This window comes from Accipiter gentilis, chromosome 33 (genome assembly GCF_929443795.1).
Source record: "Accipiter gentilis chromosome 33, bAccGen1.1, whole genome shotgun sequence".
Taxonomy (NCBI): domain Eukaryota; kingdom Metazoa; phylum Chordata; class Aves; order Accipitriformes; family Accipitridae; genus Astur; species Astur gentilis.
Window position 1 is genome coordinate 14026126 of NC_064912.1, and position 20684 is coordinate 14046809.

At 44.3% G+C, this 20684-nt stretch overlaps 3 protein-coding genes across 18 annotated transcripts in view; 2 read left to right on the plus strand and 1 right to left on the minus strand.

The window, feature by feature from the left end:
* The window catches only part of SUN1 (Sad1 and UNC84 domain containing 1), a 35782-nt gene extending 33040 nt beyond the window's left edge, over positions 1–2742 (plus strand). For all 14 annotated transcript variants that reach the window (XM_049835440.1, XM_049835439.1, XM_049835449.1 and 11 more), the window contains 2 exons: positions 436–528; positions 978–2742. In XM_049835440.1, the coding sequence (XP_049691397.1) occupies positions 436–528; positions 978–1091 (207 nt within the window). In that variant the 3' untranslated portion in view covers positions 1092–2742. The remainder of the gene's footprint in view (positions 1–435; positions 529–977) is intronic.
* An 889-nt stretch (positions 2743–3631) lies between these two features.
* On the plus strand, positions 3632–17009 carry GET4 (guided entry of tail-anchored proteins factor 4). Its single transcript, XM_049791622.1, has 9 exons — positions 3632–3837; positions 8599–8677; positions 9024–9105; positions 10099–10248; positions 11908–12046; positions 13985–14125; positions 14209–14284; positions 14472–14544; positions 15660–17009. The coding sequence occupies exons 1-9, from the start codon at positions 3683–3685 to the stop codon at positions 15746–15748; spliced, it is 984 nt and encodes a 327-aa protein (XP_049647579.1). The 5' UTR covers positions 3632–3682; the 3' UTR covers positions 15749–17009.
* A 1757-nt stretch (positions 17010–18766) lies between these two features.
* The window catches only part of ADAP1 (ArfGAP with dual PH domains 1), a 62103-nt gene continuing 60185 nt past the window's right edge, over positions 18767–20684 (minus strand). For all 3 annotated transcript variants that reach the window (XM_049791609.1, XM_049791612.1, XM_049791611.1), the window contains 2 exons: positions 20172–20400; positions 18767–19794 (listed from right to left, as the gene is read on the minus strand). In XM_049791609.1, coding sequence (XP_049647566.1) covers positions 19766–19794; positions 20172–20400 — 258 coding nt within the window. In that variant the 3' untranslated portion in view covers positions 18767–19765. The remainder of the gene's footprint in view (positions 19795–20171; positions 20401–20684) is intronic.

Consider the following 20684-nt stretch of genomic DNA (forward strand, 5'->3'; position numbering starts at 1 on the left):
AGAACAGAAGACCACAGGCTACATCAGAGTATAGTTGTGATACCCAAGAACTTTGTCTATTCTTCTAAACGCTTAAGCAATCATCCATCCGCAAGCATCTTGAATCTTGACTTCTGTCTTGTTTTTAGCCTTTATGTTTTCTCATTCTTCTTTGTCCTGAGAAGGTTATATGGTACACTGTGATAGTGGTTTTGCCATGGAAATTAAGGGGTTTGACCATGAAAATATATAAACATAGCACAAGTATTTGCAGTGCAGGAAACTCAAATACAGAGCTGTGCCGGAACAAGCATTAAGTTACATGGGAAATGGTTTGATCCTGGTTTGATAGACTTCTGAATGCTGTCTGTTGATACTCAGTTATGCAGACAAGCTTCTGGTTTTGGTTTTACTTCAAATTTGACAGAAGCAAAAATCTTTATCCTGTTGTTATAGGGTCTAGATGATGAATATCAAGAAGAAGGCAAGCTTCTAGGACAGTATGTCTATGACCAAGGAGGAGAACCACTGCAGATGTTTCCAGTGATGGTAAGTCTTGATGGTAAGACTTAAAGCGTCAGGAGAAAGATACTCGTGTTTTCTATGGTAGCGCACAATGAGCAGTGAAGGACAAAGGTCTCGTTCTCTGTTGGGCACTGTAGAAACTAAGGTAGAAAGTATCTACCCATCTGCCTCAAAACCTATGGTCTAAATAAGTAAGAGGAAAGGTTTGTGCCATCTGGACACAAACGGTGTGAAGATGCTGAACTATATATAAAGAGCCTGCTTCGTGCTGCTTCGTGCTGCTTCTGACTCCCTTCACAAATAATCAGTTTTAAGGCAAGGAAGGTTCTGTTCAAAGTGGCAGAAACTTCCCAAGGCATGACAGTTACTAATAAAAGTTGGTAGTTGCAGGAATCTAAGAAAGCAACTTCAGTCGCACCTGTTCCTACTAGAAACCTAACTCTGGTTTGTGTGTTTGCTTTTTCCTTCTCTAGGAGAAAAGTGAAAACGCATTCCAAATAGTAGAATTGAGAGTTTTTTCTAACTGGGGACATGCAGAATATACATGCCTTTATCGGTTCAGAGTGCATGGGAAACCTGCCGAATAATCTCCTACACTACAGCTTCAGTTGTTTTTGTTGTTGTACATTTTGTTCTCAATTTGTATATACCGGAAAGCCTAGAACACTGGATTCTTTAAAGGACGAGGATACAAGATATGTACTGCAGAGCTATTGATCCTCTGATAAAGGCAGAAGACTGTCAGCAGAACTGTATAAAAAATAATTTTTATTTGCTCTAATGTGCAGCTTGTAATTGCCAGTTAGCTTTATATTTTTGTGTCCATGCTGAGAGAAATAATGCATGCAAACTACTCTGGTTCATAAAGCCCAGTTGGCAAACAGGTGACACCTATTTTATTACAAATGAATGTATAGGTTTTTTAAAAGAATAAACCACACTTTCTGCAACTAGGAATCTGGTTTTTTTAAATCCAGGACTTAACTGCATACTTCTGTTAGTTTGGCACCATAAGCCAAAAACTGTGGTACATTTTAAAGACTGACTGTGGCAAAAGGTGTCCTTCAGTTGACCCTTAGGTTTGACCTTTTTGGTGGATCCAAAAGGGTGGCTTTGATACATGTTGAATAAAATAACTATTACTGTCAGGGAAAGTTAACACAACCAAAACTAGTTTAAACACCAGCGACTGAGAATGCTTTATTGTGATTTGTGGCCATGAACTGCTCTAAAAGTCAGGGATAACTTTAACTGCAGTTATTTTAAGGGGTTTTATCATAGCAACTTGGCCAGTTTGTTCTTTAGTGTTAATTCCAACTTGACCTTGATGTACTGACTAACTGGATCGGAGCTGATAAGGCTGCTAAATTGCTTGGTAAACATTAGTATACAGCAATTAAACAATCTTAATTTGTCAGAAGTGATCTCTTTGAGAGAAGAATTCCTGGTTCATTGTTATACTTGGTAAATGTTGTACTGTGAGAATGCAGTATGTGGAATAAACCTTGCTACTTCACATTTACAAGAGGGACTTCTGCTCAGTACTGCTGTATTGAAATATACGGGCATTCTTTAGATCATCCCCAGAAACCTTAGTCGGGTGTGAGAAGATTAGGGTGATGTCTTGCTCTCGGAAGCAAAATTTCCATGCAGAATGAGATGAAACTGCTTATTGGCCCCCTTGGGACTGCTACTTTGAAGATCTTTTTCAGAAAAGATTCCTGAAATGTACTTGTATGCAGAATTTTTTATCTTGCTGTTATAATGCATTTTATAGTTATACATGAACTGTTAACACATGGAACTGCTGACTGGTTTTCTGAATAGAGTTACGTATGTTGCACAACAGTCCTCGAATGTTTTTAAAAAAAAAAGTCTCCGTGTGAAGAACTTTTTTCACTTCAGCTAGAGACAGAACCTATGGCCTACGCAGAGGAGCTCGATTACACATGTACAGCTGTTTTCATATTATAGGTTACATATTTAAAATTAGAATTATCCTGTGTAAATTGAAATTAGGTAGCTGGGGTGGGAATATTTTGAATAACACTAACTTATTTTTAAAAAAAAGCAAGATAGGACTTTGTGCAATGTATTTTTGTAAATGCTTTTCAAGATGTCTGTTATTCTTTGCTGCCTCCAAACTGACAAGATGCTATTGAGATGTTTAAATAAAGAGTTTTAATTTTTAAAAGTGCATGTAATATTTGAAACAAGAAATAAAGCTTCTTTTCTGTATTTTTGATCACCTGCTTGAATAACTGAGGACAGGAGCAACTCTTAACACTACAACTGGCGTAGTGCTTTCCCCCCATGGCTCGTTTCCAAATACACTCGATGTCTTTCTGCCCCTACCCCGATTCCCTCCAGAAGCGATCCTCCCTGGTAAGTGTGTGGGGGCTGAGGGCTGTTCCCAAACTCTGAAGTGTAGCTCTGGGAGCAGTCCGCGTTCCGCAGTCACACACCACCCGCGCCTCGCTTTTCCTTCGGCGTTTCTGTGCAGCCCTGTCTTGTGCTGTTCAGCGCACCTTGAAACTTTTGAAGAAGAAAAAAAACCAAAAACCCAAACCAACTACATGTCAGTAGTTGCTGGATGATTTTCTGCTGCGTACAATGCCCTTCTGAAGTGTTGGGGGGTTGGCCTTTGTTTTTTTAAACCTTTTCCTCCGCCTTGCGTTTGTCCCTGAGCCACAGCCCTACACTCCTCGGTGTTACTGTCCGCGATCCGCACACCCTTTCTGCTTTTTTTTTTTTTTTTTTTTTTTTAATTTTTCTACTTTTTACCCGAGCTCGCTCCATACCGAAACCAATCTCTGACACAGCCCAAAGACCGTTGGGCGTTTCTTTATCTCCGTTTTCAGCCGGTGGACGGGCTCACACACACACCTCCCCCCCCCCCCAGGCCCCGTTCGGTGGAGCTTGCAGATGAACACGACCCCGCCCCGCGAGCAGGCGAGGCCCCGCCCCGCCAGGCTCCGCCCTTCCCCAGGCTCCGCCCCCCGAGGGGCCCCGCCCCGCGCAGCCGCGCTTCGTGAGCCTCGCCGGCCGCCGTCAGAGCGGGCGGAAGCCGGGCAGCGAGACGTGCTGCCGCTCCGGGGCTGCGTGCGGCTGCGCCCGCCCTCCCCCCCCCCCACCCCCCCTCTCCTCCCTCCCTTCCCCCTCCCCCTCCTCCGCGTTGATGGCGGCGGCGATTATGGCGGCGGAGCAGGAAGCCGCGAAAGGCGGCGGCAGGAACCGCGGCGGCGTGCAGCGCGTGGAGGGCAAGCTGCGCGCCAGCGTCGAGAAGGGCGACTACTACGAGGCGCACCAGATGTACCGGACGCTTTTCTTCAGGTAGGGCCCGGCCCGGCCCGGCCCGCCGCCCTGCCCCTCCCCCGCCCGGCCTTCCAGAGCCTTCCCACGCACTCTACCCTGCTGCCGCCCGCCGCGCCCACGCCCGCTCCCCATTGGCCGCCGCTTCTGCCCATCTCCGCCTCCTGGCCCCTCATTGGGCCTTGAGGAGGGGGGGCGGGTACGTGCTTGTGGAGGGTAGGGTGAGCGGCGGGGGCCCGGGGGCAGCGGGCGCCCCGCGGGGCGGCTCCGGCCCGGCCCGGCGGCCTCCCCCCTTCCCTCAGGCCCGGCCGCCGCTGTAGGGGCGCGGGGGCTTAGGGCCGGCGCGGGGAGCCGCTTAGCTGGCCGGGGTTTGCAGGTGAACTCCGACCGCGGCCCGGCGGCCCGACCTCGACCCGACTTGGCTGAGGGAGAGGGAGGCGGCGGCGGCAGCTGGGCACGGCGGGGGCTCCCTGCCGCCGCCTCCCGGGAGCACACCGTCCCGTTGAGGTGCAGGGGGCGTGTTGCGTCATGCTCGGCAGAGGTCACGGGCAGCGCTGAATTTCCCTCCCCGTGCCCAAACGTCTCCTGGCGGCCCCATGTCCCGAGGAGGCCGAGGAAGGGTCTCCCCTGGCCTCCCCGGGGGCTCGGGGCTGGGTGCCCCTGGCCCCAGGGCCGTCCCTGAGCGTCTCAAGCAGGCGCCTTCTCGGCAGCCTACGGTTTGCCAGCTTATTTTAAAGGCCGGCCTGCCTGCGAAGCACATTGTTTAAGGTTTTGGCTTGATTGCTCAGCCGAGGAGCAGGGCTACTTCGTTGCACGGCAGTCACCCTCCAGTACCGCTTTTAGGAAGGGGGGGGGCAGCTCTCGCAATGGCAAGGATCACCCGTTCGAATAGGTTGTAGTTGGTGTAATGTTTGTGTACGTGACAATGGCTAAGTAGAGCAGGCCTGGACGTTTCTTCAGAAATATACTACTACTGCCTGTTCTGTCTTAAGAAACTGATTTTTATTGCAAAGCTTTTTTATTTTTTTTTATTTTATTTTTCACATCCACCATAACTTGTAGTGGTCACCCTTTCTCTCGTCAAAATTTAGAAGGTGGACCCTTGCTTTCAGGGGCACAGAATAAAGTGTTTCTTCCAGGGGCTTCCTCAGTGGGTCCCAGCTTTGTTTGTTTGTGGTCCTCCTGCGGGAGGACAGGTGGGGAAACTGCCGTCTGGGTCCTGGTAGCTCACTTGTGTGTCAGCTGTCCTCAGAGCTCCTCTGAGTTGGAATGGGAACAGGCCTGTGGGTATCCTTGGAAAAAGAGCAGCCAGGTATGTGGGGAAGAGAGTCCTTGTGCACCGTCTGCTTCTGCTACCAGCGTACGCTAGATAGCCTGCCCTACCAAGCACCATTAAATTAAAGCAGTTGTCTTTTTGCTGTAGCCTTCTGATGGGATCAGCAGGGGCACCATCTAGGCTTTAAGACTTAAATTGTATTTGAGAATAAATCTAAATTTAAGACAAAGTATGGCCTATTTTGTAGTAAGGATTATGTGATGTGATGGCTGCGGTGGCGGAAGATGACTTGGCTCAGCAGGTCGCTTCTCATCCAGTCTTCTGAATGTATTAACTCACATACTTTGCTTAAGCTTCCCTGAATTAATTTGGGATCGAAGATCCTGCCTCTTCCACTTTAAATTCAAGAGAAAGAAGGTGCTCAGTTAAATAAAAAGGCAACATTTGCATAGCTGGGAAGAGCGTTTCCTTCTAGGCAAAAAGATGTAATGAGACTGTGAAACTTGTTTGGAAAGTCACTCAAAAAAGAGTCCTGGACAGTCTTGTCTGGCCTCTGTAAAATGTGTGTTAATGTCAACAGTTTTCCAGAGACATAATAACACAGAGTGAGATGATCTCAGCTGTGGAATTGTAATTGGGATAGCCAGTGTTTACCGTGTTTTAAACAACACTGGCCTCTAAAACATTTGTTCTGTCACGAGTTGCACGTTAGACCTGAAATCCTGACTCAGAGTTTCAGAAGTCATAAACTGAGATGTGTTTGAGGGTGGAGGAGGGGAAGAAGTGGAGGAGGAAAGATTACCATAAGCCTGCCTCCTGCAGACTTCTTATCCCTGCCTGTGATCCATGGAGCAGGTGGAAAACTGTTCTTCCTGCCTGACCCCAAGCAGCAAGTCCTGTGTTCCTCTGACCAGGAGTACCTCGACCACTGTTACTGTACGGGCTGGCTGGGTTGAACTCTTCTCTGTCTATGATTCGGTGATTGAGTCAAACTTCCAAGTTCAACATCCCTGTTGTTGTTACATTGGTGTCTGTTTTCCTGCTGCTTGTAGGTACTTTTTCTGGTATGAATGATCTGTTCCAGGATTTCAGTTATGAAAATGTTTCTCTCTTGTTCTAAATGCTGTTTAGATCAGTATAGTGAGTATTTATTTTTCTTAGAAGTTCTTTTTAAATAAAAGGTTTTTTTAAAAAAAAACCCAACCACAACTCTTTTAAATCTATTTTGTATTGTAGAGCTGTTTTCAGCATCTTTTAGTGTCTGCTGTAGTAATTCCCAGATTAGGAGCTCCCAAATAGCCTTGGGAATCTACTGGAAGCAGAATTTGTGGAAGTGGGTCTACACTGAGATCGGAAATCAAATGCCTAGAAAGAAGCAAACCTGGATGTGACGCCAACTATAAAAATGTTGGAGCTGCCCATCTGTTTGACTAACACGCAGAGCATTTACGGTGGTGATTGCAGATCTGCATTGTTGAGGATATGTACTGCAAAAAAACCACCATCATGCCATCCATTATTACAGTTCTGTGAACTGTTACAGATAAAAGACCTTGGGGTTTTTGGAGGACTGTCTCCTCCCTTGTTTGTTGTCTGATCTGATTTTACCAGTAGGACTTGTCCCTGGAACTGTCACGTGTGACAGGAATCTCGCTGCAGCACAAGAGCACGGTATCCACCGTTTGCTCGTTTTCCCTCTGGTTGGCGTGACCCTCTCCATGCCCGCACTGTCCCACTGCTCCCCTGACTGCCTCACTTCGCTCCCAGAACCACCGACCCCTCTCTGTTACCCCGCGGGGATGCTCGTGCATCGGATCTGCTGTACGGGGAGGCTTTGCCGCTGCAGGAGCAGGGGCTGCTCTGGCTGCTGAGAACCGAGAGGGGTGAAGCAGGGGCACAGCATGGCCAGGTGTTGTAGAGGACAAAATGCATATTGCAGATACTAAAGCATCGTGGTAAAACTGACATCTTATCTTTTTGATATGAGCAAACTGGCTGTTGTTATTAACTACTCAGAAAACAGACTTTCGGAGAAGCAGTAAAGAGAAATGGAAATTGGAATCTGTATCTGCTGCCACACTTTAACTGCTTTTATAGGAAATGCTGCACTTATAATCTAGAGAGGTGACTGTCCAAGACCGTTAGTTACCGATAGTGACGATGTGCAGGAGGCTGCAATCACAGCACCATGGTAAGAGGCTCCTGCTCTTGAGGTAAACATTAGGAACAAATTCTTTTATTCTTCATTTCTTGGTTAACTCTTAAATGAGTGTGCTGGTTTTGACTGGAATAGAATTAATTTTCCTCACAGTAGCTAGCATGAGGCTATGTTTTGGATTTGTGTGAAAACAGTGTTGATAGCACAGGGATGTTTTTGTTATTGCTGAGCAGGGCTCACACAGAGCCAAGGCCTTTTCTGCTTCTCACCCCACCCCACCCCACCAGCGAGGAGGCTGGGGGGGCACAAGAAGTTGGGAGGGGACACAGCTGGGACAGCTGACCCCAACTGACCCAACGGATATTCCAGACCGTAGGATGTCATGCTCAGCATATAGAAGAAAGGGGAGGATGTTTGGAGTGATGGTGTTTGTCTTCCCAAGTAACCGTTCGGTGCGATGGAGCCCTGCTTTCCTGGAGATGGCTGAACACCTGCCTGCCCATGGGAAGTGGGGAATGAATTCCTTGTTTTGCTTTGCTTGCCTGCACAGCTTTTGCTTTCCCTATTAAACTGTCTTTATCTCAGCCCATGAGTTTTCTGACTTTTACCCGTCCGATTCTCTCCCCCATCCCACTGGGGGGGAGTGAGCGAGCAGCTGTGTGGTATTTCGTTGCCGGCTGGGGTTAAACTATGACAGTGAGGAAGGTGGAAGCTGCAGCAGGTGTGTTTTGAAGCACTGTATTGAGAGACCAGACTTGTTTCTTTTATTAATTGGTGACTCTGTAAAGTGTTATATGGTATATCTTGCTGGCTGTTCTTTTCTTACCCGTCAGAGACAAGCAGAGGACTGGTATGTGGCTGATGTCTCCTGGCAGACAGTAGTAGTGGTCAGAGAGACTTAAACCAGTGGAAAGGAGACAGCGGTGAGGAGAGGGTTGGGCAGCGCTGGGTGTGCGAGCTGTCCAGGGTGCGTTCTGAAAACTGTTTCACTGTCATGGCTTTGGTTTTGGTAAAGGCTCTAATGTGACGGTCTGAGCAGTGTAGTTCAGTGCGTTGGCATCTTCTGCACAGGTGAACTCCTGGGATCATTTCCTTTTCTTTGTTCCAGCCCAAATCAGGTTTGAAGCTCTCAGTTTTCATTCTTACACGCTCAAGTCTGGAGCAGAAAAAAAATTGTAACTTGCAGTAAAAGTTACATCATTATTGAAACTAACCTGGTTTAAAAATAAATCTCTTATTGCCTTTATTTTAAATTGTAGTGATCTTTAATCCTTTAAATGTGAGTAACTTTAAGTGTACACAAATTATTTGGTGGTAATTTTTATCAAGGCTTTGCTGTTGTTTTCAGGTATATGTCACAAGGAAAACATGCAGAAGCAAGAGAACTAATGTATTCAGGGGCTTTGCTGTTCTTCAGTCATAACCAGGTAAGGCAGTCATAACCAGGTGAGTCACTGGTTGTGTGTGTGGGTTGAGCAGGGGTCATTATTCCATGTTTTTGAGGGGTGAATGGTGAATTCTCGATGATAAATGTTTGGGGTAATTGCTTTGTAATCTTCTGTTTTATCTCTTTATTGAGCCTTTCTCCACAAAGAAGGATTATGCCAAACTGGAACATAAAGCAGAAGTGTAAGGGGAGGTTAAGACGTGATACTGTGCCTTAGCTGTAGATGTTGATACAAGTATTAAATCTGCCTCCTAACAAAATTCTGGTTGATGTTTTCTTTTATGTACTGATATGTTCATCACTACCAGTATGTGTCTGTTTTGTAGCAAAACAGTGCTGCTGATCTATCCATGCTGGTTTTGGAGTCTTTGGAGAAATCGGATGCAAAAGTAGCAGATGACCTTTTAGGTGAGGTGACCTTTACGCTCAGTTTGATGGTGTTTAGATGTGCTTTCACTTCACAGTGACTGTTGTTAACAGGCTTGAAACCTGAAATCCTTTTTGTATGCCCTCTCACATGGCTAAGGGTTACCTTCATCATAGAGATGGACTGGGGAAAAACTTCATTAGAGAATAATGGATTCCTGATAACTTTGTGGGCATGTTTAGGACAAATACTGCAGTCTTGTGGCATTGTCCTTTCCTCAATGCAGCAGTAACGTATTGTCTACACAGTCACTGATGTCCCCAGGGCTTTGGTGGGTGGTGGTTTCCCACCCTAGCAGTGTGGTAGTGTGCACATTATTTGTGATTCAGCTGTTCACAAGGAAATTTTTCTTGTTTGACTGTGAGATTTGGTAAACAGGCAATTCAGGGAGACCTTCTTAAGAGCTGCCTGGCCAGAGTACTGCTGCAGCATGGGTGAACTCCTCCTATTAACAACCTGTGGATGGAGACAGGACAGACAGAGGCCATTCTTTGTTTACTTAGATTGGATCTAACATTTTGTATCCCATCTATGACTTATGGTGGTGCTTTTCCAAACTAGAGCCCTCTGTCCCTCACAACTTCCCTGTGAATGGTAAGCAGTCCCATAACCTGCAGTCTTTCCTCCTCCTTGGAACTTGTCATGGTTTAACCGCTGAAACCAGGACAGAACTGCATGGTCCTCTGGGATATCCTGTCCCAAATGATGAGACAGGGAAGCTGTCACCAGCTGACTGCAAGGCACAGCTTTTGGCTGTGGAGGAGTCATATGAATATGGCTGGCTGATAGATGCAAGATTGACTTGATGTATGAGAAGTGGCTCAAGTTCAAAGTCACTCTTTTTTTAAAATAGCTTATGGAGGCTGTTAAGGGAGGTTAAAGACACAATAGCACTGTAACTTAAAGATGCACTAGAAGCAGCAGTTCATCTATTTCTGTTAATGCTAAATATTTGTGAATCTTATTGCTTCTAGAAAATTTGGCTAAATTGTTTAGTTTAATGGATCCAAATTCTCCCGAAAGAGTGGCTTTCGTATCCAGAGCACTAAAATGGTCTAGCGGGGGATCAGGAAAACTTGGACATCCAAAACTACACCAGTTACTAGCAATTACCCTGTGGAAAGGTAAGAAAAATTAACTGGCTTTTCTGTGCTTTGTTTTGAAAATGTTGAAAGTATGATATTGTAAGAGATCTACTTTGGAAATAATCTGAAGATTGAGTTCTGCTATTACCTGATTTTTGCAATAACTTTAGCTTAACGTTACTAACAAAAAACCCTGGGGCTGTAACTCTATATTAGTGCAAAACCCAAAACACAACTGCTGCTCTCTGTAAAAGGAAGGTTGATCCTTTAGACACTGAGATAGTTTGATGGAGTCATTAGAAGGAAAATTGCTGGCAAGCAAAGCTGTTCTGTTGTGGGTTGTTTTTTTTTTTAAAATCCTGTATAAACATGACAAAGATTGAAATACACCACCTAGCATCCAAAACAGTCTTTGGATCTGTAATTAGGTACTTTTTGAGATGTTGACCAGCAGGCTTATTCCAGAATGAATGTTGTTGCCTTTGATTTATGTGGAATTTTATCACTTGTGATGGGATGTAAGATAAACCAAAAATGCATTAAATAATAATTTTAATTGTGGATGATTGCTAGTTTTTAAAGTCTTAGGTTTGAAACATAACAAAGGTGAGTGAGAACAGTTGAATAAATGCCATCTCTTCTGTGGTTTCTTGTGAGTTAATAGCTGTGCAAGATGATTGGTTGTTTATTTTAAATTTTTCAGTAGCTGCAAAGTGATGATAGTGGTTTCATAGAACAATCCTAACCCAATGGTCAACGTTCCAGCTCATTGCCCTCCTGCGTGCCATGGGCAATCCCGTAGCTGTTCTCATGGGGCTTATGTTAGCTTGATGGCTGCTGCCAGCCAGAAAGGGAGGATTTTCCTCAGAGCATTTAAGTTAGAAGCTGAGATACAATTAGGATAAGAAACGGTTGCAGTCTGAAAGTAAAAAAATCCTCATTTTGTAGCCATCTGCTCACTGTTCTTTTGAAGAGCAAAATGCGTTTTCTTAGTCTAGTTTTTGAGAGTTTCATCACAAAAGGCTCAGATTTTTAAAACAAAGCTTTTAAATTCCAAAAATTATCAGCTATCCCGTTTTGATTTGTCACTGCAGTGATTTTGCATGATGCTTTGCTTCAAGTTAAGTTCTAACAAATCATTGCTATTTCTTAACACCTTTTTTCCCCTCTATAATTGCTGTTCTATTCAGCATATGGAAGCAATTTTAATTTTGATAGCAAGAGTGGGCTAAGCTAAAAATAGGAAATGCCTTTTTTCTGTGCACTTAGAAAGAAGGACGCTGAAGGTGGTGTTTGACTTCTTGCTGCACAGTCTAATATGGAACTACTTGATTCTTCTCCCAAGCACTGATGATAGCACATGAAGTGTCAACATGCAGTTAATTAAAATGATATGATGGCAGCTCAAACTGTTTGTCCCAGTGGTAGCTGTATTTTGTGGTGGCATTGAATAAACTGTATTTAATAACAGTTGTTCAAATGTATTTAGGATAACATATTTATTATGTCCCTTTATAAATTGTTTGTAACTTACAAAGGAAAAAGCCCACTTTCTTTTTGCTAGTTGTCTTGTTTATATACCATGTGTGTAGCTCTTGTTCTTTTACCAGCTGTAGTGTACAAGCCTAACAGATTTGTTTTTACGTTCAGGTATGATGAACTGATTTCTTAAAAGCCATTTTCTTTTTCCTTTTATAGAGCAAAACTATAGTGAATCTCGGTATCACTTCTTGCACTCCACAGATGGCGAAGGATGTGCAAATATGCTAGTAGAATACTCCTCGTCCAGGGGATATCGCAGTGAGGTGGACATGTTTGTAGCACAGGCAGTACTACAGTAGGTGTTAAACTTTTTTTTTTTTTACTATTTTGCTGAGATGACACTGTGTTGGAGGCCCATCTAATTTAATCACGGTAACTATGGGTTAACCATGCATGCGTTTCAAAAGAAACTGTGAAACTGGCCAGAGCTTCTGAAACTCACTTTACATGGTAACAACAGGAGAAAACCATCTCAAAACTGGTGTTGAATTGGTCAGACTGGGGAGAGAAAAAAAACCCCTGCAACGTATTAAGGTCGAAACCTGGAACCATGTTAATTGCCTGAAAAATTAATGTAATCTGTTTGACCCTGAAAGCACAATTCTTAGCTTTGTTAATACTGCTTTACGTCTGGTTAGGGCTTACCTTGGTGTTTTAACTAAGACTGGACCTAAGTAGGCTCTATTTTTACCTTTAGTGTAGTACTCACTCTCAGTCTCGTTGTCCTAAGAGACAATTTGTCTTGGGTCACCCTGGTCTGTGAGCAGCAGTGCGATGGTTCTTGGTTTGACAGAGTTGCTTGTGGCTTTCATTTACTTTGGGCATTTATTTTGTAGGAGGTGGGAATGTAAGCTATTATGTGCCTTTGCAGAGCTCATGTACAATTAAGGCTGACAAAGCCAATTTTACTGTGTTTAATCAGCTGATGGCTTTCTTCAGTCAGAGAAAGCAGCTCATGGAGGAGTCTGAGGAGGAGGTGGAGACAGGACTCTGCAGCAGGGAGTCAGGGAGAGAGTAGGTGTTGGGGGAGAGGGAGGAGGTGAGAGCAAGTCTGTCTCTCTTTTGGCAGTGCTGAGCTGTCATATCAGATTTGTCCTGCTTTCCATAGCTGGTTGATATAGATTGCAGTGATTTTGAGCAGTAGAAGATCTTTTATGGAAATCCAGTATATGCAGAACTCTAAAAGAATTTTATGGGGCTTTTTTTCTGGAGGGGGGGGAAATTCTGGGGAGAAGTTACTAGTAAGGGGTTATTTTTTCAGTATTTATATAGCACTACTACTGCATCCCTTAGTGGCCTATGTCTCAAATACTGTACTAAATCCTCTTACGTAGCAGTTTATACTCTCATGAAAATAATTGCAGTTCAGCAGTAAGGCAAAAGAGCCCAATGCCCTTGCATATGTGAGGGTACAGAATTAGAGGCCAGCCTGTGACCAAGGATGAGACTGCTCATGGCAGCCTTCCCAGTGCTTGCTGACAGCATTTGTCCCAGATAAACCCTCTTGTTAGGCCTATGGGACTTGCAGAGATTGCCAGTTAAATTAACTGGACCTGAACAAAGATTTGATCAGTTTGGGAAATTGATCTGTTAACTGGTGACAAATGGCTTGGGAGCTCGAAGTGTAGCTTTGTTATGAGACTTCTAGACATGTGTGTCAAACTTTTTAGTGATCCTGATGCCATGTTATTTTGAGGTACTGCTAATAGAATGACAGAGTCATCGGATGCTGGCAGATACGTACTAAAAGGAGATGTGTTTGGGAGTGGATGGGACCAGGAGAGAGGTCTTTAATTAGGTTTTTACCTCAGCATAGTAAACTCTGGACCAGTAAATGCAATGTCATGTTTAATTTGAATTGCGCGGTGGACAGTATTTCCACATTTTGATTTAATTGATGCCTTGTTTTAGTAACCGTCCTGTATACAATCTGCTTAGGTCTTGGTTAAACTCATTCTATTAATACTTCATGCCACTTCTCCCTCCCAACCTGCTTATTCCACAATATAGTTTACTAGCGAATTTCCCCTTCCTCAGTTGATAGCCAAACCATTGCCAAAGATGTACACCTCTACCAGTTAGAGGTTTTTGCCATCAGTTTAAGCCCAAGATGGTGTCTATGCACAAATGAAGTAGAGATTGTTGAGCAGTTGGCTTCCCTTTTTCTTTCTGCATGTAAAACTACTTCTCTGCCTTTTATTTTTAACTTGCCCTGTTCTGTTTCCTTTTTCAGATTTCTCTGCCTAAAAAATAAGACCAGCGCATCAGTTGTTTTTACAACATACACACAGAAACATCCTTCAATAGAAAAGGGTCCGCCTTTTGTTCAACCACTGCTAAACTTCATCTGGTTTCTGTTGCTGGCGGTTGATGGGTACAGTCTGATTTTTCTCATGTTGTTCTTGGTTTCCTTTTCAGTTGTTTCTGAGATTACATTTTTGGTTGTTTCCTTTCTAGAGGAAAACTAACAGTATTTACAGTATTGTGTGAACAGTATCAACCTTCACTGAAAAGAGATCCCATGTATAATGAGGTGAGTTACTTTTAGTTGTAAACAGGATTTAACCTACAGAATTAGTTAAATAATAGCTGATTGTCTTCTGGTTTGTGACTTGTAGATACAAGTCAGCCATGTAGCTTGTGTGGCCTGACCGCTGCCCATAGTATTTCTACCTGTAAACAAAGTAGCTGACACTGTTCTTCATCTTCTGTCTTTTCAGTACCTAGACAGAATAGGACAGCTTTTCTTTGGTGTTCCGCCCAAGCAGACATCATCCTATGGAGGATTACTAGGTAAGGCTTATGCTGACTATTGTTTATAGGTACTGCCAGTCTTTTCAGAGCAGTGGCTTATACAAAATGGCTGTGCTGGAAACAGATAATTTGTTCTAACGAATGTATGAGTTTTTTGATAGCCTGTTGAAACAGTCACTACTGTAGAATACAAGATGAATTGGTTGCATGTGAAATTAATTTGCTGAAGCTAGTAGACTTTTCATCTTTGGGAAGAGGAGACTCTGTAAATTACTCTTATGGTTAATTTTTGACATTACGGTATGACTTCCAAATGTAAAGAAAAATCTTGTTTGTATTAAAGCTTAATTTCCTCAGACTTCAGTGGCTGATTTTCTTTAAGTCAAGTCTGGGACTTTGGTAGAGACCTAATCAGTCCTGATATAAAATGAATGTTCCTAGAGTAGAAGTTCTGAAATTAGTACTGCCCTTCTACAAAAAATGAAAGGGAATAGAGACATTCAGCCCTCATTTCCTGGCTCTTGAATAAAACGTGAACAAATTGAACTGGATTACTTGTGTAAAATTGATTGTTTTTTCTTGAGAACTAAGCTTCTCTGTTTGTAAACTGAATTGAAGCTTTACCTGCAAAAGTGAATTCACCGATACCCAAAGTTTGATGAAAAGCATGAGCATCTCGTAGATCCCATATGTAAATAACAGCTTTTCAGCAATTCAAGCATCTTTAAATTGAATAAAATGGGGAGAATGCATAAATGCCTCAAACAAGTTCGTTATAGCATAATGCAGACCATTGCTGGGTTTTGACAGTTTCACGGATGGAGGTGTGTCTTTCCTCCTTTGGTGGTTTGTTTTTTGTCTTTTGTCTCAAGCAGCAACTATAGTACCTAAGTGTATGACTTCACTAGGGTTTTTTCAGTGTAATCCTAGAGAAGGAACAGTATCAAAATACAGCTTCCCAATCAATAAATTCTTTAATGAAAACCAGTGTGGGAATACTAATGTTCTGCTGAGATTCTTCACTTTTTAAAAAAAAAAAAAAAAAATTTTCATTATTGAAATCTGCACCCTAGTAGGATGGTAGGAGAATAGTTAAAGGTTTTGAGATGAGAATGTAAAACTAGCAATTTTGACTGTCCTGTATTTTATTCTAGGAAATCTCTTGAACAGTCTGATGGGAACTGGAGAAGATGATGACACAGAAGATGGTCAGGAAGATAGCAGTCCTATTGAGCTCGACTGAATGTTGTTGTCATTGGGTGCCGTGTAAATCTGATGATTCGATGACTCCAAAGACAGTTTTGGAATTTGAATCCTGCAGTTGTTTCTTGGCGCCTGAAAGGGCTCCTCCAGTCTTTTAGAAATGGTTGCTGAAATGTTTATAATGTTCGGTCTATATTATTTATGTAAAAAAAGAAAGAAACCAACAAAAAGTAGCCAATCGGAGCAATTGTTAGCAGGTTTCCGATACAGCGGCTGGTGACTTTGATTAAAATATAGTCTTCTACGGTTTCTGACGCAGTATTCCCTTTTGCACAGTAATTCAATAAAGCATAAATATGGGTCTTGTACTTCATGGCCTACCCAATACTGTCTTTGTTATGAGAAAGCCTCCTTGAACTCTACCACCTCCAAGGAAGATCTCGAAAGGCAGGGTGATCAATTGAATAATTTATTCATGAGGCTGGTGCCAAAAGTACTGTGAGATGAGCCAAGCAGCATAATTTGAGATGCACATCCAAGAGACATTGATCCCAAGAACTCGCTTCCACTGTTGTGAGTAACATGCACACCATTCGTACTGCCTTTCACACTACTTAAGGTCTGGCTCTGGTTGAGTCCATGCGTGTGTGTTTAGCCGATACTTCTGAAAAGCACAAGATTGCATTGCTCTTGCGTAAAAGCTGATCAGTGGGACATAGGTAATTGGCGGCCATGTGGATCTCTCTTGCCTAGGTATAAAAATTTGGCATCTAAAATACCTCCTCTGGCTTGTGGCTCTACTCCTTTGGAATAGATTCTTTTTCAGTGCAAGTTCACAACCATACATAAAGGTGACAGCTTTATAGTGAATGAAATGATTTGCTGCGAGCAATGTATGTGTTTGAACTGCAGTTGTATGTAAAGAAAAGGGATACTGCAGAACTTTTGGTTCTTTATGATATATTTATTTTTCTTGGTGATTGATTCATTTAACACTTTCTGTAAAAAAAGAATAAATCAATAAATAATGGAGTAACTTCAACCCCAGTGGTAGGCATAGCCATTCTACTTCTCCTCCTCTTTAATCCAGCACAGCGGATGTCAGTGGTACAGTGAACAGATGAACTGGTGGAGAAACGCTTTATTTTTTCACGATGAAAATAAAAAGGCTTAGATTAATAAACAGCAATCATGCATGGGGGAGGGAGGGATTAATACAAATTTATTGACTGTATGAAAAGGCATTGAAAGGAAGACTTTGTGTTAATTGTGAAGTCTCAAATAAACACTTTATACCAGGATATGTGGTATTGCTGCTTTCTAGTTTTACGAGCAGAGATCTTACTTTCCTTCCTATTTTTTTTTTCCCCTCTGCATTTGACTGTGGATCATCTGGAGCTCAGTGCTGCAGCCTGTGCAGTAAAGGCAGTTTTCAGTTGCATATTGTAATGGCTGGAGCAGATGTGGATTGCTTTGATTTGCAGCAAGTTCAGGGACGAACCCCCTACCTGGGATGATGCTGTAGACATTCAATAAATGCTCTGGGACGCCAGCAGCAGTTAAAAGCCACGTCACTGCATGCCTTTGGCTGCCAGCGAATGTGCCTGTCTTGGGACAGGTTAAGGTGTCCAGCAGCAACGATCCCTCCCGTGTCCTGCGTATACAGCTCAAAGGGAGTTTGCGTGTTCACCTCGGCTCTGCCAGGTCCGGGCTGCTGACTATAGGTGTGTGTATAAAATACATATTGAAATATACATACTACATACACACAAACAAACAGCCTTTTGTGTGTGTAATAACTTATAATTAAATAATTGTATGGCATATCATTTGTAATATTGATTATATTATTCTTAATTATACGTGCACATAAACAATCTTTATAGCTAGCTATAAAGACAAACAACCAGCCCAGCCTGGCCGCCCCCTGCTTCTAACATGCCTTGGTTTTTCAGTGTGAATGAGTGACACTGTGTGTAAAACACATATTTATAATTACTTTAAACATCTATCTATAGTTATGCATACATATATGCATGTGGATATATGTATGTTTGTGTAATATATTTATCTTAAATTTATAATATACTTTATGTAAAAAGCATGCACATGTGTATGTTTATAATAGATAAATATTTTATGATTTTGCAATTATAAAAATTTCTCTATACATATACAGACGTGCATGAACTACATTTACCTTATATATGTGTAAAATAAATGTATATGGCTACTGGTGGCTACATATATACATGCATGTGTTCATAGGAACACACACATAAAGTGTATTACATATTATGCTATAACAACTATGCACAATAGTTGTGACTGAATAGTCAGCAACTCCTTCATAGAATTAATTTCTATATTCCTAAGAAATCTATATCTTTTGTGTATGTGTGCATACATAAATATAAAATATGAGTATTACATAAAATAACTATATACAGTATACACTACATAATACACATATACACAAATAAGTATAATATGGAGTGTGTTATATAATAGACATAAATATGTGTGTGTAGTTTACACAAAATATATTTACCTGATCTCTACGTATACACACACACACACACACAGAGCTGCTCCCCCCCTGCCCTGAGCAGCCCGGGGGGGGGCAGATGGTTTTGTGGGTGTCCCACACCCCCAGGGCTCTACCAGCACCGTCACCTACTTCTTTTCATTTATCGGGTTTTTTTAACCCCCTCCCTCCCCTGCCCCAGCACCACACAGCCACGGGTGGCTCCGACATAATAATTTATTGGTTCGAATGACATTTAGTACCACAGTTGTCTTACCAGTGACAGAACGAATGCATACAGCCGATGAGATGCTCTCATTTACACACACCAACATAAGAAACGCGTCGGACAGGTCCGCGCCTGGGGCTGGTACTTCAGCGGACACCGGAAATTTCATTTTGGGGTAAAAATCCAGCACGTGGTGTGCAAGTCCCAGCCTGCCTGCCCCGACCGCAGGAATTACAGTGCTCAACACAGCGCTGAAACGTCACTTCAAGCAGCTTTTTTTTTTTTTTTTTTTTTTTTTGGCGGGGGGTGGGGGTGGAAAAATCAACAAAAAAAAATAATCAAGAGAATTATTGAGAAAAAAAAAAGTGCAACCACCAGTCTGGAGAAGCAACGTGCCTTCGGCTGGAGGGCCGTGCCTGCCAGGGGTGCGCTGGGACAGGCTTTTACGTCTCCCGTCGGAAAAACTGCACCTACAGCTCAACCCCCCCAGCCCACGCCGGGCTCCCAAAATGATGTGAATCCCCCAGAACCATGAAACGGGAATGACCCGGGGAGCAGCGCAAGGGACCCCACCCCAACAGCTTTGCCTCCCCAGCATCGCCTCCTGGCTCGGTGCCCCCCCCAACCCGTGCCCTTCGTTAAGCAGGTAACGAGGCCGACGATGCCCGTTCCCTTTATTTCTAAAACCCATTCCACCCTAGCCCGGGTACGGCATCGCCACCGCTCCCCAGGTGAAGCAATTTACTTCTCATTTACCCCGATGCCGTCCGGAGGCTCGGCCATTTCGCCCGTCACCGTTTCGGATGTTTCCAGGTCGATGCTTCGCATCTCACGAGGACGTCACCGCTCGGGGACCCGCAGCCCCCCGCGTCCCCCCGCCGAAAGGGCTGGCAGCGAGCTGGGGCCGCGGGGATGCTCAGCTCCAGCCCCCCAGGGACCAGCTCGTGGGGAAAAGCCCCGTCTCGACCCCGAGATGTGCCACCGAAAGTCTTCGCCGTCCCGCCGAAGCCGGGTGGGACGTCCCTTTCGGCGGGCGTGGGGTGACGAGGGGGGGTCGCGGGACCACCCGTCCTGTGGAGCGGCCGCAGAGCCGAATTTCGGGTTGGGTCAGCATCTTCTCCGACGTTTCGCTGCCGCCCTTCTTGGTTTCCGACATGATCAAGTGAATGATGAGGGGAAAGGGAAGTATTATTATCATTATTACTGTTATTATTATTATTCATTATTTTTAACATTTCAAATAAAACCACGTTGTGTTGTAAACAGAAGCTCACTCCTCAGGTCTGCCCAGCCAGTCCCAGCTAAGGTTTATGTTTGAAATGGGCTTCCACTGAAAGAAAAAAAACAACAGAGAAAACCAAGCTAAAACCAGGACAAGCACTGGCAGGAGGCGACAGCCCCGCGCGAGCCCACCCTGCGGATGGTCCTCGTCCTGCCGATACCCCTGGGGTCCGATTATCCTTATAACTGGGTGACCCATCGTCCTTCGAGCAGCGTGGACATCACGCCAGAGGTGAAGAAGAGGGAAGGATACGATCCTCCTCCTCCCAGTGCGAGTCCCTCTCTGCCTGGACAGACTTTGCGTCCTCCCCACACGCGAGGGAGCGATGCCGCCGCGTCCCGGATCCCTCTCCATCCCTTCCGTCCTCTCACGCGCGGGAAATCAAGGGACCGAGGCTGGCCTCCGGCCCTCGCCAGCAAACACACCTGCGTATTCCTGAGGCAGCATTGGCCGGCTTATAACTTTCTGAAAAGTCGTAATCCACTCCAGCTGGTCGTCCTCCGTCTCGCAGGCGAAGAGGAATTTCCGATCCGGGGTGACGATGGTTATCCCGTGCTGCCAGTGGTTTCCCTGCGTGGATGGCGGGAGCCCTTCCAGGACCTTGTAGCTGTTTTCCTTGCTCCCAATAAAAACTTCCCCTCTAGCAAAGGCATCCTAGGAGACAGCAGAGCGGTCAGGCAGGGATCGCGAAGGGGAGCTCTGCGTCCCGGGCAGCCGGGACACGGCTCACCCTGCTCCATCCAGAAGCCCCATCAGCAAAGCGCAGCGGCCAAACACCAAAAGCACCAGCCACCCCATGAAGTCCCGCTCCAGCTCCTCCCAGGGACACCCACGATACAGGACCAACACCGGGGATCCAAAATCCAGATGCAGAAAAACCTGCACCAGGGTTTCCAAAGCATTTTTGGTGAAGGCACAGGGCTGGACACCAGGCAGAT